Raw genomic sequence first — 23050 nt, 5'->3', positions numbered from 1 at the left:
TATACCGCTAGAACCAAGTGTTGGCAAGACCTGCCCAGAGGCACAGATTCTAATCCACCAGGAAGGTTTTAACCAGTGACCCCCTCCTATGGAGATTTGGGTTTCACTGCTTCCGATAGGCAGGTTGCTGCCCCCTGGACAGGTACCCGGAAATAGGTGAGGAATCCTACAGAGATATAACTAAGGGCAGACTGATAATGATGAAACTAAACTTTAAGAGTAACCGCTGAGAAGTTCTTGAAGGTAAATGAAACAGAAGTACTCCAACATCTGACTGGAGATTGAAGATACTGCAGACACAGAGGAACTGGAAGAATAACTCAGTGTAATCAATAGTACTCAGTAATTGGGAACTAGAGAACTTCAAAACACTTGAAGAAACAAATGATGTTTAATCAATGGCACTTGGTACATGAGAACTGGAGAACTTGAAAAGCCTTGAAGAAGCAAACGATGTTTGACCAATGGCACTCGGTACTTGAAAACTGGTGTACTTGAAAACACTAATAGAAACTAATGATGTTTAAACGATTGCATTCGGTACTTGAGAACTGGTGAACTTGAAAACACTTGAAGAAACACTAAGTGATACACATAGGAATGCTCTGGGCAGTGCCAGATTAAGGTCTTCATGGGCCTGGAGCTGAAATTTCTGAAGGGCCTATTGCGTGCCAACGCATGGGGTGCATACCTGCCTACTCTCCCGGAAGTTGCAGGAGGCAGGCAGTTCTCCCGCATTCTATCCGCACCCTAGTGATGCTGGCAGGATGAAGAGATACTCACAGTCTCACACTGGTGTATTTGCAATTCACGAGTCTGTGTGGTGGGGGAGGGGCTAAAATGATGCAAATCTAATCATTTTAGCCCTGCCCCCTTCCCGCAGACCCGCGAATTGCGTCATTTTCCCAATATGGGGGTGGGGCTTGATGATGCCACGACCCGGCCTGACCCCTGAAGTTCCCTGCAGCATCTCCTCTCCGGGCTTCTCCTCAATAGGAGAAATTAAAAGTAGGCAAGTATGATGGGGTGTGACCAACACTGTAGGTGTGTGGCGACTGATATGGGGGTATAACCAGTGATGTATATATATATATTTATATGTGTGTGTAGGCATGTGTTTAAATAATAGAAAAATCTCAGCACTTAAATGCTCAATTATATCTCTAACAAATCAATTATTGAAACAAAAACATACAGTACATAGAAAATGGAAAAACTAAAAAAAATGAAAACCCAATATAACAAATGTGAACACATTCCCTTCTTCAGAAAGAGTGTCCATCATCCTCAGTAGTCCAAGATCTAAATCTATGTGAATGATGAAGTGTCTGTGTATGCAATCACTTTAGCGTCACACCTGCAAAACTCCCATAACACTCTGATGAGGCAGACCATCTCTGTGCGCATTAGTTGCCACCGGTATCCGGACGGCTTATCGATCCAGCAAAGACCGACAACCAACAGATCGACAACCTAAAATCGAACTTAACTTGATCGACAACACTAAAAGGTCGACAAACATTACATCGACAACAACAATAGGTCGACAACACCATGTCCGACAACAAAACAACACCGACAAACACAACATAGACACATGACAACATCGACAACATGTTCACAGACAAAAGAAAACATAGAACGGAAATATCACAGACATCACAATCATCGACAACAAACATATAGACATTCAAACTGATCGACACGAAACATATATACAAACCAATAGTTCGATAATACACTCATAGACAAACACAAACCTAGACAACAAGAAACATAGACAACAAATAGATCGACAACAAACAGATCGACACAACATTAATAGACATCACATGGAACAGACACACCGTAAGATAGACAAACATAAAGGTCGACAACATTAAAACAGACAACAAACAGATCGACACAACATTAATAGACATCACATGGAACAGACTCACCGTAAGATAGACAAACATAAAGGTCGACAACACTAAAACAGACAACAAACAGATCGACACAACATTAATAGACATCACATGGAACAGACACACCGTAAGATAGACAAACATAAAGGTCGACAACATTAAAACAGACAACAAACAGATCGACACAACATTAATAGACATCACATGGAACAGACTCACCGTAAGATAGACAAACATAAAGGTCGACAACACTAAAACAGACAACAAACAGATCGACACAACATTAATAGACATCACATGGAACAGACACACCGTAAGATAGACAAACATAAAGGTCGACAACATTAAAACAGACAACAAACAGATCGACACAACATTAATAGACATAACAATAATAGACCTACCAATATTTCTACACTTTCCTCTTATGCGTGGAACTACAAGTCCAAGGCTGCCCGCCAATCTCCCACAAGCCTTTACCCACTGCCGCCAATCATTCCCTGCATGGTACACTATCCCCCCCCCCCCCCCATCCCTGCGCACCCCTCTATTTCTGGACGTACACTCCTATGTGTTCTCTTCACACCCCACCCCCCTGCACCCCATCAGGCGTCTTGCATTAGACGCTACCCCCGTTGATAGCTTCAGCCGCCCGACTCTCCTCTTATGCCTGGAACTACAAGTCCAAGGCTGACCCCCAAGCTCCCACAAGCCTCTTATACCTGGAACTACAAGTCCAAGGCTGACCGCCAAGCTCCCACAAGCCTCTTATGCCTGGAACTACAAGTCCAAGGCTGACCGCCAAGCTCCCACAAGCCTTTACCCACTGCCGTCAATTATTCCCTGCATGGTACACTATCCCCCCCCCCATCCCTGCGCACCCCATCAGGCGTCTTGCATTAGACGCTACCCCCGTTAATAGCTTCAGCCGCCCGACTCTCCTCTTATGCCTGGAACTACAAGTCCAAGGCTGACCGCCAAGCTCCCACAAGCCTTTACCCACTGCCGTCAATTATTCCCTGCATGGTACACTATCCCCCCCCCATCCCTGCGCACCCCATCAGGCGTCTTGCATTAGACGCTACCCCCGTTAATAGCTTCAGCCGCCCGACTCTCCTCTTATGCCTGGAACTACAAGTCCAAGGCTGACCGCCAAGCTCCCACAAGCCTTTACCCACTGCCGTCAATCATTCCCTGCATGGTACACTATCCCCCCCCCCCCCTCCCTGCGCACCCATACTAAACAAATTAAATCATGTTTATGTCTCCCTTACACCCCTATCTGTAGACTCCAAGTCTCTTACATACAAACACCATACTAATCCGAGTCACATAAAGTTCACCACTTATCTTATTGTCTCCTCCAGACCCCATGTCTCTCCTGTCAAAACCTTTGAATGATCACGCACCCAAGAACATGTTGGGTGCGTGTTGTTTTCAAACTCCAAATAATAAAACCCCCCCCCAGACTATTCTATGCACCCTCATTGAAGTCATCACCCTTCCCAAATTTACACCCCCCCCAATCCATCCAAAATGAAAAGCTTCCTCCGCTAATTTCCAAATCAAATACCCTCCTCTAAAGCATGGAACTACAAGTCCAAGGCTGCCCGCCAATCTCCCACAAGCCTTTACCCACAGCCGCCAATCATTCCCTGCATGGTACACTATCCCCCCCCCCCCCCCCCCATCCCTGCGCACCCCTCTATTTTTGGACGTACACTCCTATGTGTTCTCTTCACACCCCACCCCCCTGCACCCCATCAGGCGTCTTGCATTAGACGCTACCCCCGTTAATAGCTTCAGCCGCCCGACTCTCCTCTTATGCCTGGAACTACAAGTCCAAGGCTGACCGCCAAGCTCCCACAAGCCTTTACCCACTGCCGTCAATTATTCCCTGCATGGTACACTAGCCCCCCCCATCCCTGCGCACCCCATCAGGCGTCTTGCATCAGACGCTACCCCGCTAATAGATTCAGCCGCCCGACTTTCCTCTTATGCGTGGAACTACAAGTACAAGGCTGCCCGACAATCTCCCACAAGCCTTTACCCACTGCCGTCAATCATTCCCTGCATGGTACACTATCCCCCCCCCCCCCCCCATCCCTGCGCACCCCTCTATTTCTGGACGTACACTCCTATGTGTTCTCTTCACACCCCACCCCCCTGCACCCCATCAGGCGTCTTGCATTAGACGCTACCCCCGTTAATAGCTTCAGCCGCCCGACTCTCCTCTTATGCCTGGAAATACAAGTCCAAGGCTGACCGCCAAGCTCCCACAAGCCTCTTATGCCTGGAACTACAAGTACAAGGCTGACCGCCAAGCTCCCACAAGCCTCTTATGCCTGGAAATACAAGTCCAAGGCTGACCGCCAAGCTCCCACAAGCCTCTTATGCCTGGAACTACAAGTACAAGGCTGACCGCCAAGCTCCCACAAGCCTCTTATGCCTGGAACTACAAGTACAAGGCTGACCGCCAAGCTCCCACAAGCCTCTTATGCCTGGAACTACAAGTCCAAGGCTGACCGCCAAGCTCCCACAAGCCTTTACCCACTGCCGTCAATTATTCCCTGCATGGTACACTATCCCCCCCCCCATCCCTGCGCACCCCATCAGGCGTCTTGCATTAGACGCTACCCCCGTTAATAGCTTCAGCCGCCCGACTCTCCTCTTATGCCTGGAACTACAAGTCCAAGGCTGACCGCCAAGCTCCCACAAGCCTCTTATGCCTGGAACTACAAGTACAAGGCTGACCGCCAAGCTCCCACAAGCCTCTTATGCCTGGAACTACAAGTACAAGGCTGACCGCCAAGCTCCCACAAGCCTCTTATGCCTGGAACTACAAGTCCAAGGCTGACCGCCAAGCTCCCACAAGCCTTTACCCACTGCCGTCAATTATTCCCTGCATGGTACACTATCCCCCCCCCCATCCCTGCGCACCCCATCAGGCGTCTTGCATTAGACGCTACCCCCGTTAATAGCTTCAGCCGCCCGACTCTCCTCTTATGCCTGGAACTACAAGTCCAAGGCTGACCGCCAAGCTCCCACAAGCCTTTACCCACTGCCGTCAATCATTCCCTGCATGGTACACTATCCCCCCCCCCCCCTCCCTGCGCACCCATACTAAACAAATTAAATCATGTTTATGTCTCCCTTACACCCCTATCTGTAGACTCCAAGTCTCTTACATACAAACACCATACTAATCCGAGTCACATAAAGTTCACCACTTATCTTATTGTCTCCTCCAGACCCCATGTCTCTCCTGTCAAAACCTTTGAATGATCACGCACCCAAGAACATGTTGGGTGCGTGTTGTTTTCAAACTCCAAATAATAAACCCCCCCCCCCAGACTATTCTATGCACCCTCATTGAAGTCATCACCCTTCCCAAATTTACACCCCCCCCAATCCATCCAAAATGAAAAGCTTCCTCCGCTAATTTCCAAATCAAATACCCTCCTCTAAAGCATGGAACTACAAGTCCAAGGCTGCCCGCCAATCTCCCACAAGCCTTTACCCACTGCCGCCAATCATTCCCTGCATGGTACACTATCCCCCCCCCCCCCCCATCCCTGCGCACCCCTCTATTTTTGGACGTACACTCCTATGTGTTCTCTTCACACCCCACCCCCCTGCACCCCATCAGGCGTCTTGCATTAGACGCTACCCCCGTTAATAGCTTCAGCCGCCCGACTCTCCTCTTATGCCTGGAACTACAAGTCCAAGGCTGACCGCCAAGCTCCCACAAGCCTTTACCCACTGCCGTCAATTATTCCCTGCATGGTACACTAGCCCCCCCCATCCCTGCGCACCCCATCAGGCGTCTTGCATCAGACGCTACCCCCGTTAATAGCTTCAGCCGCCCGACTCTCCTCTTATGCCTGGAACTACAAGTCCAAGGCTGACCGCCAAGCTCCCACAAGCCTTTACCCACTGCCGTCAATTATTCCCTGCATGGTACACTAGCCCCCCCCATCCCTGCGCACCCCATCAGGCGTCTTGCATCAGACGCTACCCCGCTAATAGATTCAGCCGCCCGACTTTCCTCTTATGCGTGGAACTACAAGTACAAGGCTGCCCGACAATCTCCCACAAGCCTTTACCCACTGCCGTCAATCATTCCCTGCATGGTACACTATCCCCCCCCCCCCCCCCATCCCTGCGCACCCCTCTATTTCTGGACGTACACTCCTATGTGTTCTCTTCACACCCCACCCCCCTGCACCCCATCAGGCGTCTTGCATTAGACGCTACCCCCGTTAATAGCTTCAGCCGCCCGACTCTCCTCTTATGCCTGGAAATACAAGTCCAAGGCTGACCGCCAAGCTCCCACAAGCCTCTTATGCCTGGAACTACAAGTACAAGGCTGACCGCCAAGCTCCCACAAGCCTCTTATGCCTGGAACTACAAGTACAAGGCTGACCGCCAAGCTCCCACAAGCCTCTTATGCCTGGAACTACAAGTCCAAGGCTGACCGCCAAGCTCCCACAAGCCTTTACCCACTGCCGTCAATTATTCCCTGCATGGTACACTATCCCCCCCCCCATCCCTGCGCACCCCATCAGGCGTCTTGCATTAGACGCTACCCCCGTTAATAGCTTCAGCCGCCCGACTCTCCTCTTATGCCTGGAACTACAAGTCCAAGGCTGACCGCCAAGCTCCCACAAGCCTTTACCCACTGCCGTCAATTATTCCCTGCATGGTACACTATCCCCCCCCCCATCCCTGCGCACCCCATCAGGCGTCTTGCATTAGACGCTACCCCCGTTAATAGCTTCAGCCGCCCGACTCTCCTCTTATGCCTGGAACTACAAGTCCAAGGCTGACCGCCAAGCTCCCACAAGCCTTTACCCACTGCCGTCAATCATTCCCTGCATGGTACACTATCCCCCCCCCCCCCCTCCCTGCGCACCCATACTAAACAAATTAAATCATGTTTATGTCTCCCTTACACCCCTATCTGTAGACTCCAAGTCTCTTACATACAAACACCATACTAATCCGAGTCACATAAAGTTCACCACTTATCTTATTGTCTCCTCCAGACCCCATGTCTCTCCTGTCAAAACCTTTGAATGATCACGCACCCAAGAACATGTTGGGTGCGTGTTGTTTTCAAACTCCAAATAATAAAACCCCCCCCCAGACTATTCTATGCACCCTCATTGAAGTCATCACCCTTCCCAAATTTACACCCCCCCCAATCCATCCAAAATGAAAAGCTTCCTCCGCTAATTTCCAAATCAAATACCCTCCTCTAAAGCATGGAACTACAAGTCCAAGGCTGCCCGCCAATCTCCCACAAGCCTTTACCCACTGCCGCCAATCATTCCCTGCATGGTACACTATCCCCCCCCCCCCCCCCCATCCCTGCGCACCCCTCTATTTTTGGACGTACACTCCTATGTGTTCTCTTCACACCCCACCCCCCTGCACCCCATCAGGCGTCTTGCATTAGACGCTACCCCCGTTAATAGCTTCAGCCGCCCGACTCTCCTCTTATGCCTGGAACTACAAGTCCAAGGCTGACCGCCAAGCTCCCACAAGCCTTTACCCACTGCCGTCAATTATTCCCTGCATGGTACACTAGCCCCCCCCATCCCTGCGCACCCCATCAGGCGTCTTGCATCAGACGCTACCCCCGTTAATAGCTTCAGCCGCCCGACTCTCCTCTTATGCCTGGAACTACAAGTCCAAGGCTGACCGCCAAGCTCCCACAAGCCTTTACCCACTGCCGTCAATTATTCCCTGCATGGTACACTATCCCCCCCCCCATCCCTGCCCACCCCATCAGGCGTCTTGCATTAGACGCTACCCCCGTTAATAGCTTCAGCCGCCCGACTCTCCTCTTATGCCTGGAACTACAAGTCCAAGGCTGACCGCCAAGCTCCCACAAGCCTTTACCCACTGCCGTCAATCATTCCCTGCATGGTACACTATCCCCCCCCCCCCCCTCCCTGCGCACCCATACTAAACAAATTAAATCATGTTTATGTCTCCCTTACACCCCTATCTGTAGACTCCAAGTCTCTTACATACAAACACCATACTAATCCGAGTCACATAAAGTTCACCACTTATCTTATTGTCTCCTCCAGACCCCATGTCTCTCCTGTCAAAACCTTTGAATGATCACGCACCCAAGAACATGTTGGGTGCGTGTTGTTTTCAAACTCCAAATAATAAAACCCCCCCCCAGACTATTCTATGCACCCTCATTGAAGTCATCACCCTTCCCAAATTTACACCCCCCCCAATCCATCCAAAATGAAAAGCTTCCTCCGCTAATTTCCAAATCAAATACCCTCCTCTAAAGCATGGAACTACAAGTCCAAGGCTGCCCGCCAATCTCCCACAAGCCTTTACCCACTGCCGCCAATCATTCCCTGCATGGTACACTATCCCCCCCCCCCCACCCATCCCTGCGCACCCCTCTATTTCTGGACGTACACTCCCATTCTTCTCATACCTCCCCCTGTACCCCTTTATGTGCCTCTAATGAGACTCTGGCACCTACAAAGTTATTTCTATTGCGTGTCGCTACAAGTCTCATTCCGGACCATGAACAATCGTATGACGGCACTCTCCATATATTATTGACAAACCTCTCTAAGTATACATTTTTTATATTTTATACTAGTATAGGTATGTATCCTAATAAAAGTTTTTTATTTAAATCCAATCAATATCCCAACGTTTTACCCTTAAAAAATATTTGTTAATTTTAACCCTCCCACTTATTTAAATTTAAAGTTTTGGCCATTGGTTACATTTGAATATATTTTAACTCTCCTCCCTCTTCAAAATGCTATAAAGAGTTACTCTTAGCTCAGGTCTACATAATCGACATTCATCCAGCCTTCTGATCAAGTACTCATTCGTATTTCAACTATGGCTGATGAACCTTCATGTCGTTTGGTTCCTTCTACAAGAGGAATGCTCTTAAACATAGACGGATATCTTTTGGCAAAAAACAAGCAGCGTGGTGATGTCGTCTATTGGCACTGCACAGAGAGGAAGACCGGCCCTTGTTCATGTTTTGCAAAGACGACCATTGTTGCAGGACAGCACCAACTTAATACTCATGGAGAACATACTCATACTCCGAAGGCTGAAAAAACAGATGTTGCCATTGCCAAGGCATCAATAAAGCAACGTGCAAGGGATACCAATGATCCACCATCTGTAATAATTCAAGCGGTTACTGCCCAAATGCCGTCTACTAGTGCTGCCTGTCTTCCTAACAGTGAATCCCTCCGTAAACTTGTGAAAAGGGTAAGGAGAGCGGATTGCCCACCTGAGCCAACCACACTCGATGATATTGATATCCCACATAATTTGGAATACATTGATGGGATAAAATTTCTTGGAAAGGACAGTACTTTCCACAACGAAAGGACACTATTATTCAGTACAGAAGCTAACTTGCGGAAGCTTCATGAGGCACCGTATTGGGTAATGGATGGCACTTTCAAAACGTGTCCAACCCTATTTAGACAAATATACTCAATTCATGCTATGGTTGGCACAGATGACAGTACGCAACGCTTCGTCCCACTGGTCTATGGATTGCTTAGTAGCAAAAGTGAGGTTTGTTATATCCGTTTTTTAGAAGACCTACAGGATTATGCACAGGAATATGATATTCTATTTTCTCCTCTTTACATTTTGACAGATTTTGAGAATGCTGCAATACAAGCAGCTAAACAAGTTTTTCCGAGTAGCACACATAAGTGTTGCTTGTTTCATTTAGGTCAAAATATTTGGCGAAAAATTCAATCATGTGGCTTATCTGTACAATATGGACGTGATCATGCTTTTGCTATGAAACTTAGGAACCTTCAGGCACTTTCCTTCCTCCCAGCAGACGAAATCCCTGCTGCATTTGAACAATTAAAATCAGAAATGCCTCCTAATGCTGCTACATTAGTAACTTATTTTGAGGAGACATATATATTGGGGCGGCTTAGAGAACGAACCAGAAGTCAAAACAGATGTCCCCCACTGTTTCCACCATGCATGTGGTCAGTGCATGACAATATGGTTGGTGGGATTCCAAGGACCCAAAATAAGTTGGAAGGATGGCACAGGAGATGGAATATTCTCCTGGGAGAGAAAAAGTTTGGAGTCTACAAACTTATCTCCTATCTTCACAAGGAGCAACAAATGACCACCAAGCTCATTGAAAAAGTAACCTTTAATGTTGCCCGAACACCAACCAAACGTGAAAATACTGCTCGAGAAGATGCACTACAGAAATGTTTTGCCCAACTTGGTTTCATAGATTTGATGGAATTTCTAAATGCCATTGCCTTCCATCTCAAGTTGGAGTAACTTTAAAACTAATTCTAAACATAGTTATTTTTTCATTTTAAAGTTAAGTTTCATATTTTCTATGGTTTATTTTTCATTAGTTGACTTTCAATCATTTAAAATACCATAAAAAAAAAACCACTTTTCACATATTGAATTTTCGGGTGCTATCATTACTGGTAAGTAGAATTTTTATAATTATAGAAATTAACTATTATTCAAGTATTTTCTACATTATGTTTTCCATTCTAAAATATACATCAATCAAAAATCTCTAGCTATATTTTAAAGATTTAAAATATAATGGTTTCCCATTTCAGTTTAGCACAGTTGTACCCATGTAATGTTTTTCATAAAGTTTCCCTTCATTAATTTTAACATAAATTTTATTAATATTCTTCAATTAAAACAATTATATTGTTTATCAAACAGATTTACAATATTTTCTATATCAAAACAAATATATATATATATTTGGTTGCACCATTTTTGAAATCCTATTTTTACTGCAACGGTTAGATTTTTTTATTTGCCTAATTCATGGTGTACATGCTGTGGTTCTCCATTTGCTGTTGAAATAAACATCCCAGCATGCACTCTCACAGGTTTGCTTTTATTATATTTAAACATGTTGTCCATGCTTGCTGGGAGGTGTATTTAAAATGCCGAAGGAAACCATGGACTAGGTAATGGTTAGGCAACCTTTGTCTCACCAACTTCTGTGTAACTAAACTACCCAGCATGCACTGCCACAGTGTTGGCATCACTATAATAAAAAAAAAGTTTAAAGGCATGCAGTATGCTGTGGTTCCATAACTCATTTAGACACATGCTGTGTTATCCTGGCCTTATCCTTATGAAATAACTGTTTTTAACACAATGAGATAAATTCTAATTTATGTATAAACTGTAAAAATGCAAAACAGTGATAGGTATTAATTAAATTATTAATGTTTTCTTGTGCATGTAACATACTAAATATTATGATTGGTTAATAACAATCTTACATTGTTACACCTCATTTCTCAAACAAGCAATACCCCCTTCCCTTAAATTTGATTATTTTTTTAAATTATAAAGAATTTATTAGCACACAAATGTCAATATAGTATAGTAGACACTAACTCTAAATTGATGTAACTGTAATGGTCTGCATGCAGGCTCAATCTAGCAGCAGCGATAGCGATGTTCGTCACCGCGCATCGCTATCGCAGAGGGGGCTACACACGAGTGATATGTGCAGAAAATCTAATCAATCTAGTCAGATTGATTAGATTTTAGCCATGGATCTCTCCATGAGTACCCCCCTTAATATTGCTCTCTAAATTGTATACAATTTCAAAGTGCATATCAACTATTCTAAACATTTGCTAACTTTTCTGCATTGCTAATATATTTACTCAATTTTTTTAAATTAGTTTACTGTTCTGACCTCCCAATCATCATCTGCAAGCCAAAGAAGATTTTTTCTCCTTATTACTTTCCAGGTAATATGCATTTTAAAACAATTTGATGTAGATAATTTGTCTTCTATTTATGTACCTTAATCATCTGTTCTAATGTAATAGTTTAATCTTGACATTGTTAATTATATTTTTTTTTCACCTAAACTAGTTATCTTGTTTGCCCTTCCAATCAACTGCAATCCGCTGATTAGGACTCCTCATTATTTGGTTTTGCGGTAACTATACCTATTGAAACAGTTTTTATCATTTTTATATTTAGCCTGTTTACGTACTTTAATCAGCTCTTAACAAAACATATTACATACATTAAATAATATTTTTAATTTATTTCTTACATAATCTTGTTAACTGTTATGACCTTTGAAATGTCTGATATCCATATCTTCATTTTTAGATTCATTCCTTTTTTTTTATTTAATTATAATTCTAAACTAAATTGTACTTCTAACATGAATCCTGGAATCATGTACCTTTAAAAATATTAACATATCTAAAATGAACATATTTGCTTTACCTATACACTAATATATATATTACTACACAGGACCATATCTCTAACTTTGGAAATGCCTAGTATGGATCCACTCTCTATTGTTAATATTACATAACAATAAAATATTATTCAACTGAATATATTTATTTGAAAAAATATCATATTTAACTATATTGTTATGACAGCAATATATTTAACATTTTCCTATTGAATTATTTTAAACAATAACCAAAATCAAATGTTCTTAATTTTTATCCATCATTAATATAAACACTGTCAGATTAGGATGGCAATAGTATTTCCACATCTTCTTCAGAAACTGTGTATATTTACCAAAATATAGTACAATAATAAAATTATACAATACTAATAAAACTGTGTAATATCTCTCAATGTTTGGGTATTAAAGTTGACAGATTTTTACCCTTAATGTAAACTAAAAAAAAATTACTCTTAGATTAACAAATATGAAAAAAAATTTTTTTTTTGTTTTTATATTATTATATAGAAAACACGTAAAAAAAATTCCTTTTTTAAATTTTTTTATTGAATCATCATTGTTTGTGCACACAGTGTATGACTATTTTTTTTTCAATACAGGAAAAGAAACTTGATCCACAATGAATCCACAACAAAGAATATGAAAACCATCTTGATCCTACATAACATAATCTGATGCGGTGATATTATTCTTATTAATCTTTATTATAGAAACATATACAATATATTTTTTTCAAGATTTATTTATAAATCTATTACCAGTTATAATATGTTAACCTGTTCAAAGTTCACCCTTTAGAAAATAAAAGTTTTATTCATTGAAAATACTATGTTAGCTTATTGTTTTTATTATTATTCCTCATACTTACAGCACCCTAAAACTTAAATGACGCAATATGTGGGAAATACATACGCGTGTATGTCTTTGAGGGAAACATGGGAAATGATGATAGCGTCAATTGGCTAGATGGTTTACGCCATCAAAGAACCATATATATTTGCTAATCTGATCCCATCCTTACCTTCATAATTTTAATTTCCAATTCCAATTTTTTATATATCAATATTAAAAATTTACTATTTTGCGAGTTTGGAAGCAAATTTGTGTAATGTGTACATTAAACACACAAATATGTTCCGATTGGTAATCTATTCAAATATTATTGCAAATACAATTAGAATATATAAATAGTGGGAGCGCAGAATGAATCCAATATATTATTTTATTTAAAATATTAATATGTCATCCACATAAAAATGCAGTACATGAACTAGCCTAAGAAAAAACAATTGATATTATATAAATGTAAACGAGACTGCCATATCTCCTGAACAAATATGAATAAAAATCCTTTAATAAACCCTAGTTAGGGCTGCATTAATGCTTCATGAAAATCAGCCGTGCGTCCACGAGCTGAAATGATTGTAAAAAGGAGACTGCTAAAAAGTGCCTCTGTTATAAGTCACTGTCCTCCTTATACACAATAGAATCTCATTGGTAGAGAGTGTCCCAGTACTGGACTTGCGGACAACCGTGCTGTAGTATTATGTGGCAAATGGATAGTGATGGTCAAATTCTATTTGTGGTATATCACCTGATGTAGAAGCCTCTCCGTCAAAGGCGCTGTACTGAGCCGGGTTTGCTGGGGCTCTGTGCAGTGAACGTACAGCTGGTCTCGTCACCGGTGTACCATCCAGATGAACACGGTAGTTTAATTCTGCTGAAGGATGCTGTACCAGTCTGGATATGCAACAGTGTAAAAATACTGGAGCAGCAGATTCTCCGTCCGCTGGTGGAAAAATCTGTATTAATTGCGGCTACGGTCCACTGGATGCATGCGGGTCACAGGGTGTTAAGAGAATATAGCAGTCCAAATGAGGTACTTCAAAGGAGTACCTTAACGCGTTTCTCGTCCCACAACGCTGGCCGTTTCATCAGAAGGAAATGAATTTTATTTCATTTCAAAGGTACTCCTTTGAAGGACCTCATTTGGACTGCTATATTCTCCTGACACCCTGTGAGCCGCATGCATCGAGTGGACCGTAGCCGCAATTAATACGGATTTTTACACCAGCGGACGGAGAATCTGCTGCTCCAGTATTTTTACACTGTTGCATATCCAGACTGGTACAGCATCCTTCAGCAGAATTAAACTACCGTGTTCATCTGGATGGTACACCGGTGACGAGACCAGCTGTACGTTCACTGCACAGAGCCCCAGCAAACCCGGCTCAGTACAGCGCCTTTGACGGAGAGGCTTCTACATCAGGTGATATACCACAAATAGAATTTGACCATCACTATCCATTTGCCACAGAATACTACAGCACGGTTGTCCGCAAGTCCAGTACTGGGACACTCTCTACCAATGAGATTCTATTGTGTATAAGGAGGACAGTGACTTATAACAGAGGCACTTTTTAGCAGTCTCCTTTTTACAATCATTTCAGCTCGTGGACGCACGGCTGATTTTCATGAAGCATTAATGCAGCCCTAACTAGGGTTTATTAAAGGTTTTTTATTCATATTTGTTCAGGAGATATGGCAGTCTCGTTTACATTTATATAATATCAATTGTTTTTTCTGAGGCTAGTTCATGTACTGCATTTTTATGTGGATGACATATTAATATTTTAAATAAAACAATATATTGGATTCATTCTGCGCTCCCACTCTTTCTTTTTTCACACTCACTTTGATCCATTGTTGGGGCAGCCCGCCCACAACTGGTGAGCAGCCGCCTGAATCCAACTACATATAGTGTGTGTATTTTAGAGCGCAAATCTTTTGTATATATTTTTTGAATATATAAATGCATTGTTAAGCAAATGCAAATTATTAACAATACAAAACTTGCAATAATTTTTTTGGGATATTATTAGAATATAAATTATATATATATGCATGAACAATCACTGTAATATGGAATATGTGTCTGTACATATATTTTCTCTATTTTTATCTTGAACATATTAGTATGTGAACCCCACCAACATGAACAAACCAAAACAAAACAAAATAAATTTAGAACATTTTCAGGAATGCACGACTTGAAGTATCTCAGAAAGTATATTCCTATTATCGATTTGTCTTTTCAAACAGGACACATGGATGACTCTGTATCCCTCTGTCTTCAGTTCCTTCACCCTGGCTCGCAAGACCGTTTGTGACATATCTAAAAATGAAGTAAAACAGGTAAGTTCTTGAAAGTTAATTTCCATACTTTTGTCCACCTTATCTTTAACTGTAGTCTTCATTTTAAAAGAAATGCAAGGTTTAAAGGTAACAACCCTAATTATAATAAAATATTACAATATATATTTCTCATTGTGACTCTAGATCAGTAGTGCACCGAAGATTTTTCCATCATTTGTATTAGCAATGGTTAAGTTAAAGATATACAAGCACTATAGTAATGGGTTCCATCATAAATTATGTTTCACGGCACAGACAAAATTATCATGTCCAAACAACCCCAAAATATTGCAAAAATCACCATTCAATGGAAGCACTACTGACTAATAAAATACATTCTGAAAGAATGCATTTCTTGGACAAAGCAATGCCGTATGTCTGAGTTTAATTTATTAGTCTGCGGTGCCGATGTTTGATGTATGTATATATATATATATATATATATATATATATATATATATATATATAGTGTCAGTTTGTACTGTGCTCCAAACAATAAATACAATATGCTGCAGTGACCTCCTCGTCAGCTTGGCATAAGATGACTATGTAGATGAAAGGTAATCGGCTGCACTCACACTGCCGTATTCAATGATGCAAAAAGTGTCCCTTTATTGCCTACATGTTTTGTTAAAAATCCCCTTCTTCAGGGACAGATTTCTGTCCAAATAACTTGAAAATATCTACATATATTTAAAAGTTTATTATATCCTGTTTAACACTCTTCTTCCTTATGTCTTTACTCTTTTTTTATTTGTTTTCCTTTTATATTTCAGGCAACTTTGTCTACATGTGTGTTTCCAGAGCTCTGGTCCTCTACATAAAACAAAGATATTTGTATGCTACATGCCAGCATTTTGCTTATACTCCACTCTTGTGATGTCTAAACTTGTAGCCTATAACACTCTGCTAAGACTGTATCCAAAGTAAATCAAATGATGTTTTTTTTTTGAAAAATTTACAAACCATACACAAAATTACAATAGAAAATCAATGTAGGATTAACTTAGTTTCCTATTGAGTTTGGTGATTCAAACTCACAATTTGAATAAGAAGCCTATGGCTAAAACTAATTAAAAATAATAAATGTTAGTGTTATATGTAGGATTTTTTAAGTGCAGGATGATGATCGTTGAGTAGGGCACATTTGTTATCTTGAGGAAACACATTTTTTATGTTACGTTTTTCAAAAAAAGCATAGCACATATGTCTCACCATATTTAGTTATCTGATAATGCAATCTATATACATTTATTAATTACCTTTAATATTTAAGCTTCATCCTCATCGTTAGCTTCCTGTCTCTTCCAATGTTGAATTTGAATATTTGCACGCTCTAATCTGACTCGAAGATCCATATTCTCATCATAGCTTGAGCTAGGTCGATAAGCCAATTGCAATCTTGAATGCACTTCTGATGCTACAGCTATGCTTCTCAAATTTGTGTTTTCAGGGCTGTATTCAGAGGGTACAGGTGCAGCGGTGGATTTATACTTTCCTGTTGCAGCGGTGGATTCTGAGGGTCCTGAGTCAGCGGTGGATTCTGAGGCAATTTGTCCAGTAGTGGATTCTGAGTGTCCTGGTTTTGGCTTCAATAAATAGGGCCCTGGTGCAGTGGTGGATACATTGAGGCCTCTATAAGCAGTGGATACATAGTCTCCATGTAAGTTGTTGTATACATAGGGTCCTGATAAAGTGGAGGATACATAGGGTCCTGTAAAAGTAGTGGATACATAGGGTCTTGATGCAGGGATGGATACATAGGGTTCTGCTAAAATTGAGGATACATAGTGTCCTGTTACAGTCGTGGATACAGAGGGTTCTGTTGCAGTGGTGGATACATAGGGTCCTGCTGAAGTGGAGGATACATAGGGTCCTGTAAAAGTAGTGGATACATAGGGTCTTGATGCAGGGATGGATACATAGGGTTCTGCTAAAATTGAGGATACATAGTGTCCTGTTATAGTCGTGGATACAGAGGGTTCTGTTGCAGTGGTGGATACATAGGGTCCTGCTGAAGTGGAGGATACATAGGGTCCTGTAAAAGTAGTGGATACATAGGGTCTTGATGCAGGGATGGATACATAGGGTTCTGCTAAAGTTGAGGATACATAGTGTCCTGTTACAGTCGTGCATACATAGGGTTCTGTTGCAGTGGTGGATACATAGGGTCTTGGTGCAGGGATGGATGCATAGGGTCCTGCAAAAGTGGAGGATACACAGGGTCCTGTTTCACGTATGGATACATAGGGTCCTGATAATGTCGAGGATACATAGGGTCCTGTTAAAGTAGTGGATACATAGGGTCTTGGTGCAGGGATGGATACATAGGGTTCTGATAATGTCGAGGATACATAGGGTCCTGTTAAAGTAGTGGATAGATAGGGTCCTGCTGCAGTGGTGGATACATAGGGTCCTGGTAAAGTGTAGGATGCATATGGTCCTGTTAAAGTGGTGGAAACATTGGTACTTGCTGCAGCAGTGGATACAGAGTATACTGGTAAAGTGGTGGATACATAGGTTACTGTTGCAGTGGTGGATACATAGGGTCCTGGTAAAGTGGTGGATACATCTGTTCCTGCTGCAGGGGTGGATACAGATTCTCCTGGTAAAGTGGTGTATAGATAGGTTCCAGGTGCAGCGCTCGTTGCATACTCTCTGTGTGTAGAGCTTGTTACATAGTCTCCACGTGTACAGCTGGATACAAAGGTTCCTGCTGTAGCATTGGATATACAAGAAGGATTATCTGATCTGGACATTCTTTGTCTTTCTTCTGTCAACAGTTGCATGAAAGTGGAAATCATGCGTGTGATGGTAATAGTCTCATACTGCCATGCTAGCATTTGATTTATACTGTGCTGCATCTGTTGGTAGTTGATTGCTGCCACATTCTGTGATGAAACAAGATGATCGTAAAAATTTGCAAGAGTGACAAGTGCTTGATTCTGTTGTCTTTGTGTTGTGTTGAGAATCTGTATATTATTATTCAGCTGATTTATTTGATGTTCAATTTTTTTCATTTCTTCATTTCTATTCCTCTCAATTAGCTGCATGGTTTCCTTTAAAGAATCCTGTTGGCTAATGGTTTGTGATCTGCTAACGTCACATTCTGTGTGTATAAAAAGTTCTAGGTACAGTTAATACATCAATTTACAGACAATTTATTAAGTATAGTTAGAAGAACCAAAAAATCAAGTTATAAAAAAACCAGTATCTATTAATGATAGTGGATCTCATTAAAATCTATGTTTTATACATTAAAAAAATTTACCTTGATTTGTAGAGTCCAGGAATTGGTCTTGAAGACCATGGTCAATTACACTAGAATGTGCAGTCTCTGCATTCAATTCCACCTGGTTGGTATCTTCTGTATCAATATTACTTTTCTGGCTGTGCAATACAGGCTCCTCATTAATGTTATCCTGTGTCTGTGTGGCAGTCACCATGTTGCTTTCTATGGCTTAAAACATAATAGATAAATACCATTAATCTTAAACATAGTTTTTAACCATATTGAATATCAATGATAGTACATTTTAATTATATTGATCAAAATAAATACCTTTATCTAACATTAAAGGGTTTAGCATGGTTGAATTTTCTTCCTCCATGAAAGGATCATCCATTGTTGATTGTTCTTGCCTCATGGATGTTTCATTTACCGTGGAAGTCTCTACCGTAGTGGAACTTTGAACCACAGAAGAATATTCTTGCATCATTGATGTTTGGTCCGCCGTGGAATGATCATCCACTCTTGCCGAATGTTTCAGCATTGATGGTTCGGCCACAAAGGAAGTATCATCCACTGTCGAAGTATGTTGCAGCATTGATGGTTGGTCCAACATGGTAGCATGGTCCGCTGTTGCATCATGATGCAGCATTGATGGTTCGTCCACCATGGAAGGATTGTCCAATGTTAAAATATGTGGCATCACTGATGGTTCATCCGCAGTTGGAGGAAAATTGTCTGTCATAACTGTTTTTGTTTCAGAAAAAGAAACTTTCCTTGAAATTGTTGTAAAGGAACCTGAAATAAATAATAGGTATATTTAACATTGCATACATATAAATACATAATATTTGATAGACATTACAATATTTCTAGCATTATAAAACTGTGTAAAGCATAAAATGTATTTACTTATATTTTTTTACTAATATTTTTTAATACATATAATATTTTATTATATTTATTATTATTATTTTATTACAACAGAAAAAAAGCCTTTTTGGCTCAATAATATAGCTTCTAATCCAATTTTTGATTTATTTCTACAACATAGGGTAAAACATTATAGCTAGCACAATATTATTTTACAGTAGGAGGGCATGTTTATAAAATTAGAATAAGATGCTAGATAGCATGTGTGTATGTTTTTAGGTTCAACGCTAACTCAGGAAAGTAGGTAGCAATTTACAACACACTGTGGAAATATTTGACTAAAAATCTGTAAAAAAAAAAGGTGAGTCTAATACAAAGCTCTAACACTTATCTGTGTGGCCGGTAAGGGGGTGACAGTTAAAAATCATTACTGGTCGGCCTTGCGTGGATGAATAGTGACAAGACATAAGTGTATGGAGAAGGGTTGTCGGTACTTAGTTATATAGTAAAAAATTTCAACATGGGTTTTTAATTCTGTTTTTGTTCTCACATTCCTCGTTAAGTGATGTGTTGTGTAAGGTGCCTAGCTCAGCTACCGCTGTATTATTTGCAGGTTCCCATTCCCAATTGTTGTCCAAGTTGATCCTTAAATAGGAAGAAAAATAACTAATTAAATTAAGAAGGTTGGACTCAGGTCTACTTATTTCTCATGTCAATCTAATGACCATGTCTACATAATAAATGTTGACTTTTAGTAGCCCAATCAATGTTTATCTACCTAATGACCTCCTACATGAAAAAATTAAGTTCGGATATCTTACATATATAACATAGTGAGGGTTGCCTGTAGTCCACACATTTACAGCATTTAGAAGAGTAGCATCAGCAGCAGGATTGGGCTGACAAAGAATGGCATAATTCTCCTTTGCGCCTGCAATTTTACCCATTGGCGGCAGCAGCGTTCGTAGAATGTCCTTTATAAGTGTAATTATTGATAATCAATTACAAAGTAATCAGTTAACTTTTGGTATATCTCGTTGATAAAACGAGAGACATAAGTAAGAGATTTTAATTTAATTAATTTATTTTGATTATACTAGCATTTACTTAGCAATTAACTATTTTTTTCAGCTAATAATTATATATGTATTTAAAAAAAAAAATTACATTGATTTTTAATTATGACCAAAGTATTTATTTTGGCTCAATAGAACAAAGAAATTAACAGTATATGTTTTCATATGCACTATATTTTGAAATATCTTACATAAACTATTTATTATATAACTCACGATATAACATCATACAATATTGCAAACATTATTTACTGTTTAGTTGTAACGTTTTTACTTTTGTTTTAAATTTTTTACCAGACTGTTGCTCTTCCAAATTCTTCTGCTTTTTCTTATGTGTTTTCTTTTGATTTTTTTCTTGAGCAACCTTAAGTTCTTTAGCAAATATAAAAAATAAAATAAAAATATTACAGTTACTAAACATTTTAATATCACACACACACACACACACACACACACACACACACACACACACACACACACACACACACACACATTGAGTAAACCTTATCCTAAATGATGGGTTCAGGTACTAATTTGGATATACAATTTGAAAGTATTTGTACTAACTGCATATCATAATGAGATCGCATGGCGATGGTGTCCAAATTGAAGCACAGAGTGCATTTATGTTTAATATACACATTATACACAAACCCGTAAGGTCATTTTATACAATTTTTTAACATACTTTGTGCATTAAACAAAGTGTGTGTATATTTACACAATTAATTTGTTTCATATACACATTATACAAACAGCCTGAAGGTCAATTTATGTAATTTTCTTTATAATGTTGTGTATTAAAATAATTATTTTCACATTTGCCATCATAAAACAAATTTTTCACTATCTTACTCTCCCATTAAAATATATGTGTAAACATTTTTTATTTTATTGATTGATATTGGGCTATGGCATACTCCACCTATGTTTGTGTGTATATAGATATAGACACACACACATCTGGTGGATTGATATTTTTCATGGACAATACGCTAATATATCTATCTATCTATCTATCTATCTATCTATCTATCTAGATATAGTTATATACATATTTATAGTTTGTAAAATAGTTACCCTGGGAACCAGTGGGTGGCCTCTCGTCATCTTGTACCATTCTAAAGTGCTCTTCTAGTTTTTTCTCCCAAACCTTTTGGAGTTTTCTTCTACACTTTATTTTATGATTTGTCTTCCTCTTACAGTCACGTAGTCTCTTTTTGCAGCTTTCAGGAGTTCGATGTATATCTCGAGCTGTAGACACAGATTTTGCTATTTCTTCCCAAGTATTATTTTTAAATTTCTGGTGTACATTAAAAGCTTCGGGACCAAATAGCTGACATGTATGATGAATAACTTGGTCAATGAGGGTGTCTGTTTCATCATCTGTGAACTTTGGGGCCCTGTGGATGCTTCCTTCATCAGGAGATTCATATTCATCATGAGAAGCATCACTGTGACTCTTCTGACTGTGAGATGTTTCAGCTTCATCTTGAGTAAGTGAGGTTCGTTTTCTGCTACCACCCTCTGCCATTTTTTAAAACTAAGACAATCTAAATAAAGACAAAGATTTACTAAATAATTCTATATATATGTTCTATAATTTTTTTCTATTAATCATTTATTAATTAAGAATTATGTTTTCAATTTATCTGGAGCCATGCACTGATACTTAGATGCCAAATAATTCACTAGCCTTGAAACATCCATCGATGGTAGTAAACCATCTGTTTCTCCCCATCAATGTTAAAATTATTCAAACCTGATATAGACCTTGAAAAAGGGACAGCATAGTCCAGAAACGCGTTGGTTTGCCATGCTGTGCCTTATTCCATAATCAAGACGGACAATCTCTGCATGCTTTGGGTAACATTTGTGATTCTAAACTCTGGAGCCTACTGCTTTCTCAACACCTGCGGCTCACACCAAATATAAGGGTACGATCACTTTCCTGCCTTCATTGTGAATCACAACGTGTTTGAGATTTTTTTTTTTCATATTTTTTTTCTTTTATGAAATATTTTACATTATACATTATACATATCAGCGGATTGGTTGCCATGGACAACTTCTCCACTGGCTCACTTTAACACACTTTTCAATGCTTCATGAATAGATCACTATGGGAGAGACGTCATGAGATCTCTGCCATAGCAGCGACGTACAGACACTAGAGGTCAGTAATGACCTCTAGTATCTGTCACTGGAGACGGCTACAGCGGACGCCCACACAGTCCACGGCGTCTGCTGCAGACGGGGAGCGGGCAGGCGGCGGTGACTGCGGACACAGGACGCAGCGCACTGGGCGTATGCACTGCTTGAATGCACAAATAACCGCTCATGGCAATACCAAATCAATATCAGCAGCATAACTATTTCTCAAGTAACAGTGTTTTAAGTGGGATGGCCATGGGTGTGTTCAGCTGCGATGTGAAAAGTGTGAGTGGACAAATATGGTCACTAAAGGGTCTATTCATACAGAAAACGAAAACAT

The 23050-nt window shown here is 40.4% G+C and overlaps 2 protein-coding genes across 3 annotated transcripts in view; one reads left to right on the top strand and one right to left on the bottom strand.

The window, feature by feature from the left end:
* LOC134958802 (L-selectin-like) overlaps positions 1-9738 on the top strand; it is a 383508-nt gene extending 373770 nt beyond the window's left edge. The window contains exon 10 of the mRNA XM_063941524.1: positions 9664-9738. Coding sequence (XP_063797594.1) covers positions 9664-9738 — 75 coding nt within the window. The remainder of the gene's footprint in view (positions 1-9663) is intronic.
* Positions 9739-15272: 5534 nt separating this feature from the next.
* LOC134957989 (serine-rich adhesin for platelets-like) lies at positions 15273-22757 on the bottom strand. 2 transcript variants are annotated; one of them, XM_063940280.1, is made up of 6 exons: positions 21637-22757; positions 20851-20928; positions 18941-19405; positions 18650-18838; positions 16641-18505; positions 15273-15358 (listed from the first exon to the last, which is right to left on the bottom strand). In XM_063940280.1, the coding sequence occupies exons 1-5, from the start codon at positions 22088-22090 to the stop codon at positions 16650-16652; spliced, it is 3042 nt and encodes a 1013-aa protein (XP_063796350.1). In that variant the 5' UTR covers positions 22091-22757; the 3' UTR covers positions 15273-15358; positions 16641-16649. The 2 variants fall into 2 exon arrangements, with proteins under 2 accessions (XP_063796350.1, XP_063796351.1); XM_063940281.1 differs by having other exon boundaries at positions 16641-18487; positions 21637-22345.
* Positions 22758-23050: the final 293 nt, after the last annotated feature.

This window comes from Pseudophryne corroboree, chromosome 9 (genome assembly GCF_028390025.1).
Source record: "Pseudophryne corroboree isolate aPseCor3 chromosome 9, aPseCor3.hap2, whole genome shotgun sequence".
In the NCBI taxonomy this organism is placed as follows: Eukaryota; Metazoa; Chordata; class Amphibia; order Anura; family Myobatrachidae; genus Pseudophryne; species Pseudophryne corroboree.
This window is presented reverse-complemented; position numbering and strand designations above follow the sequence as displayed.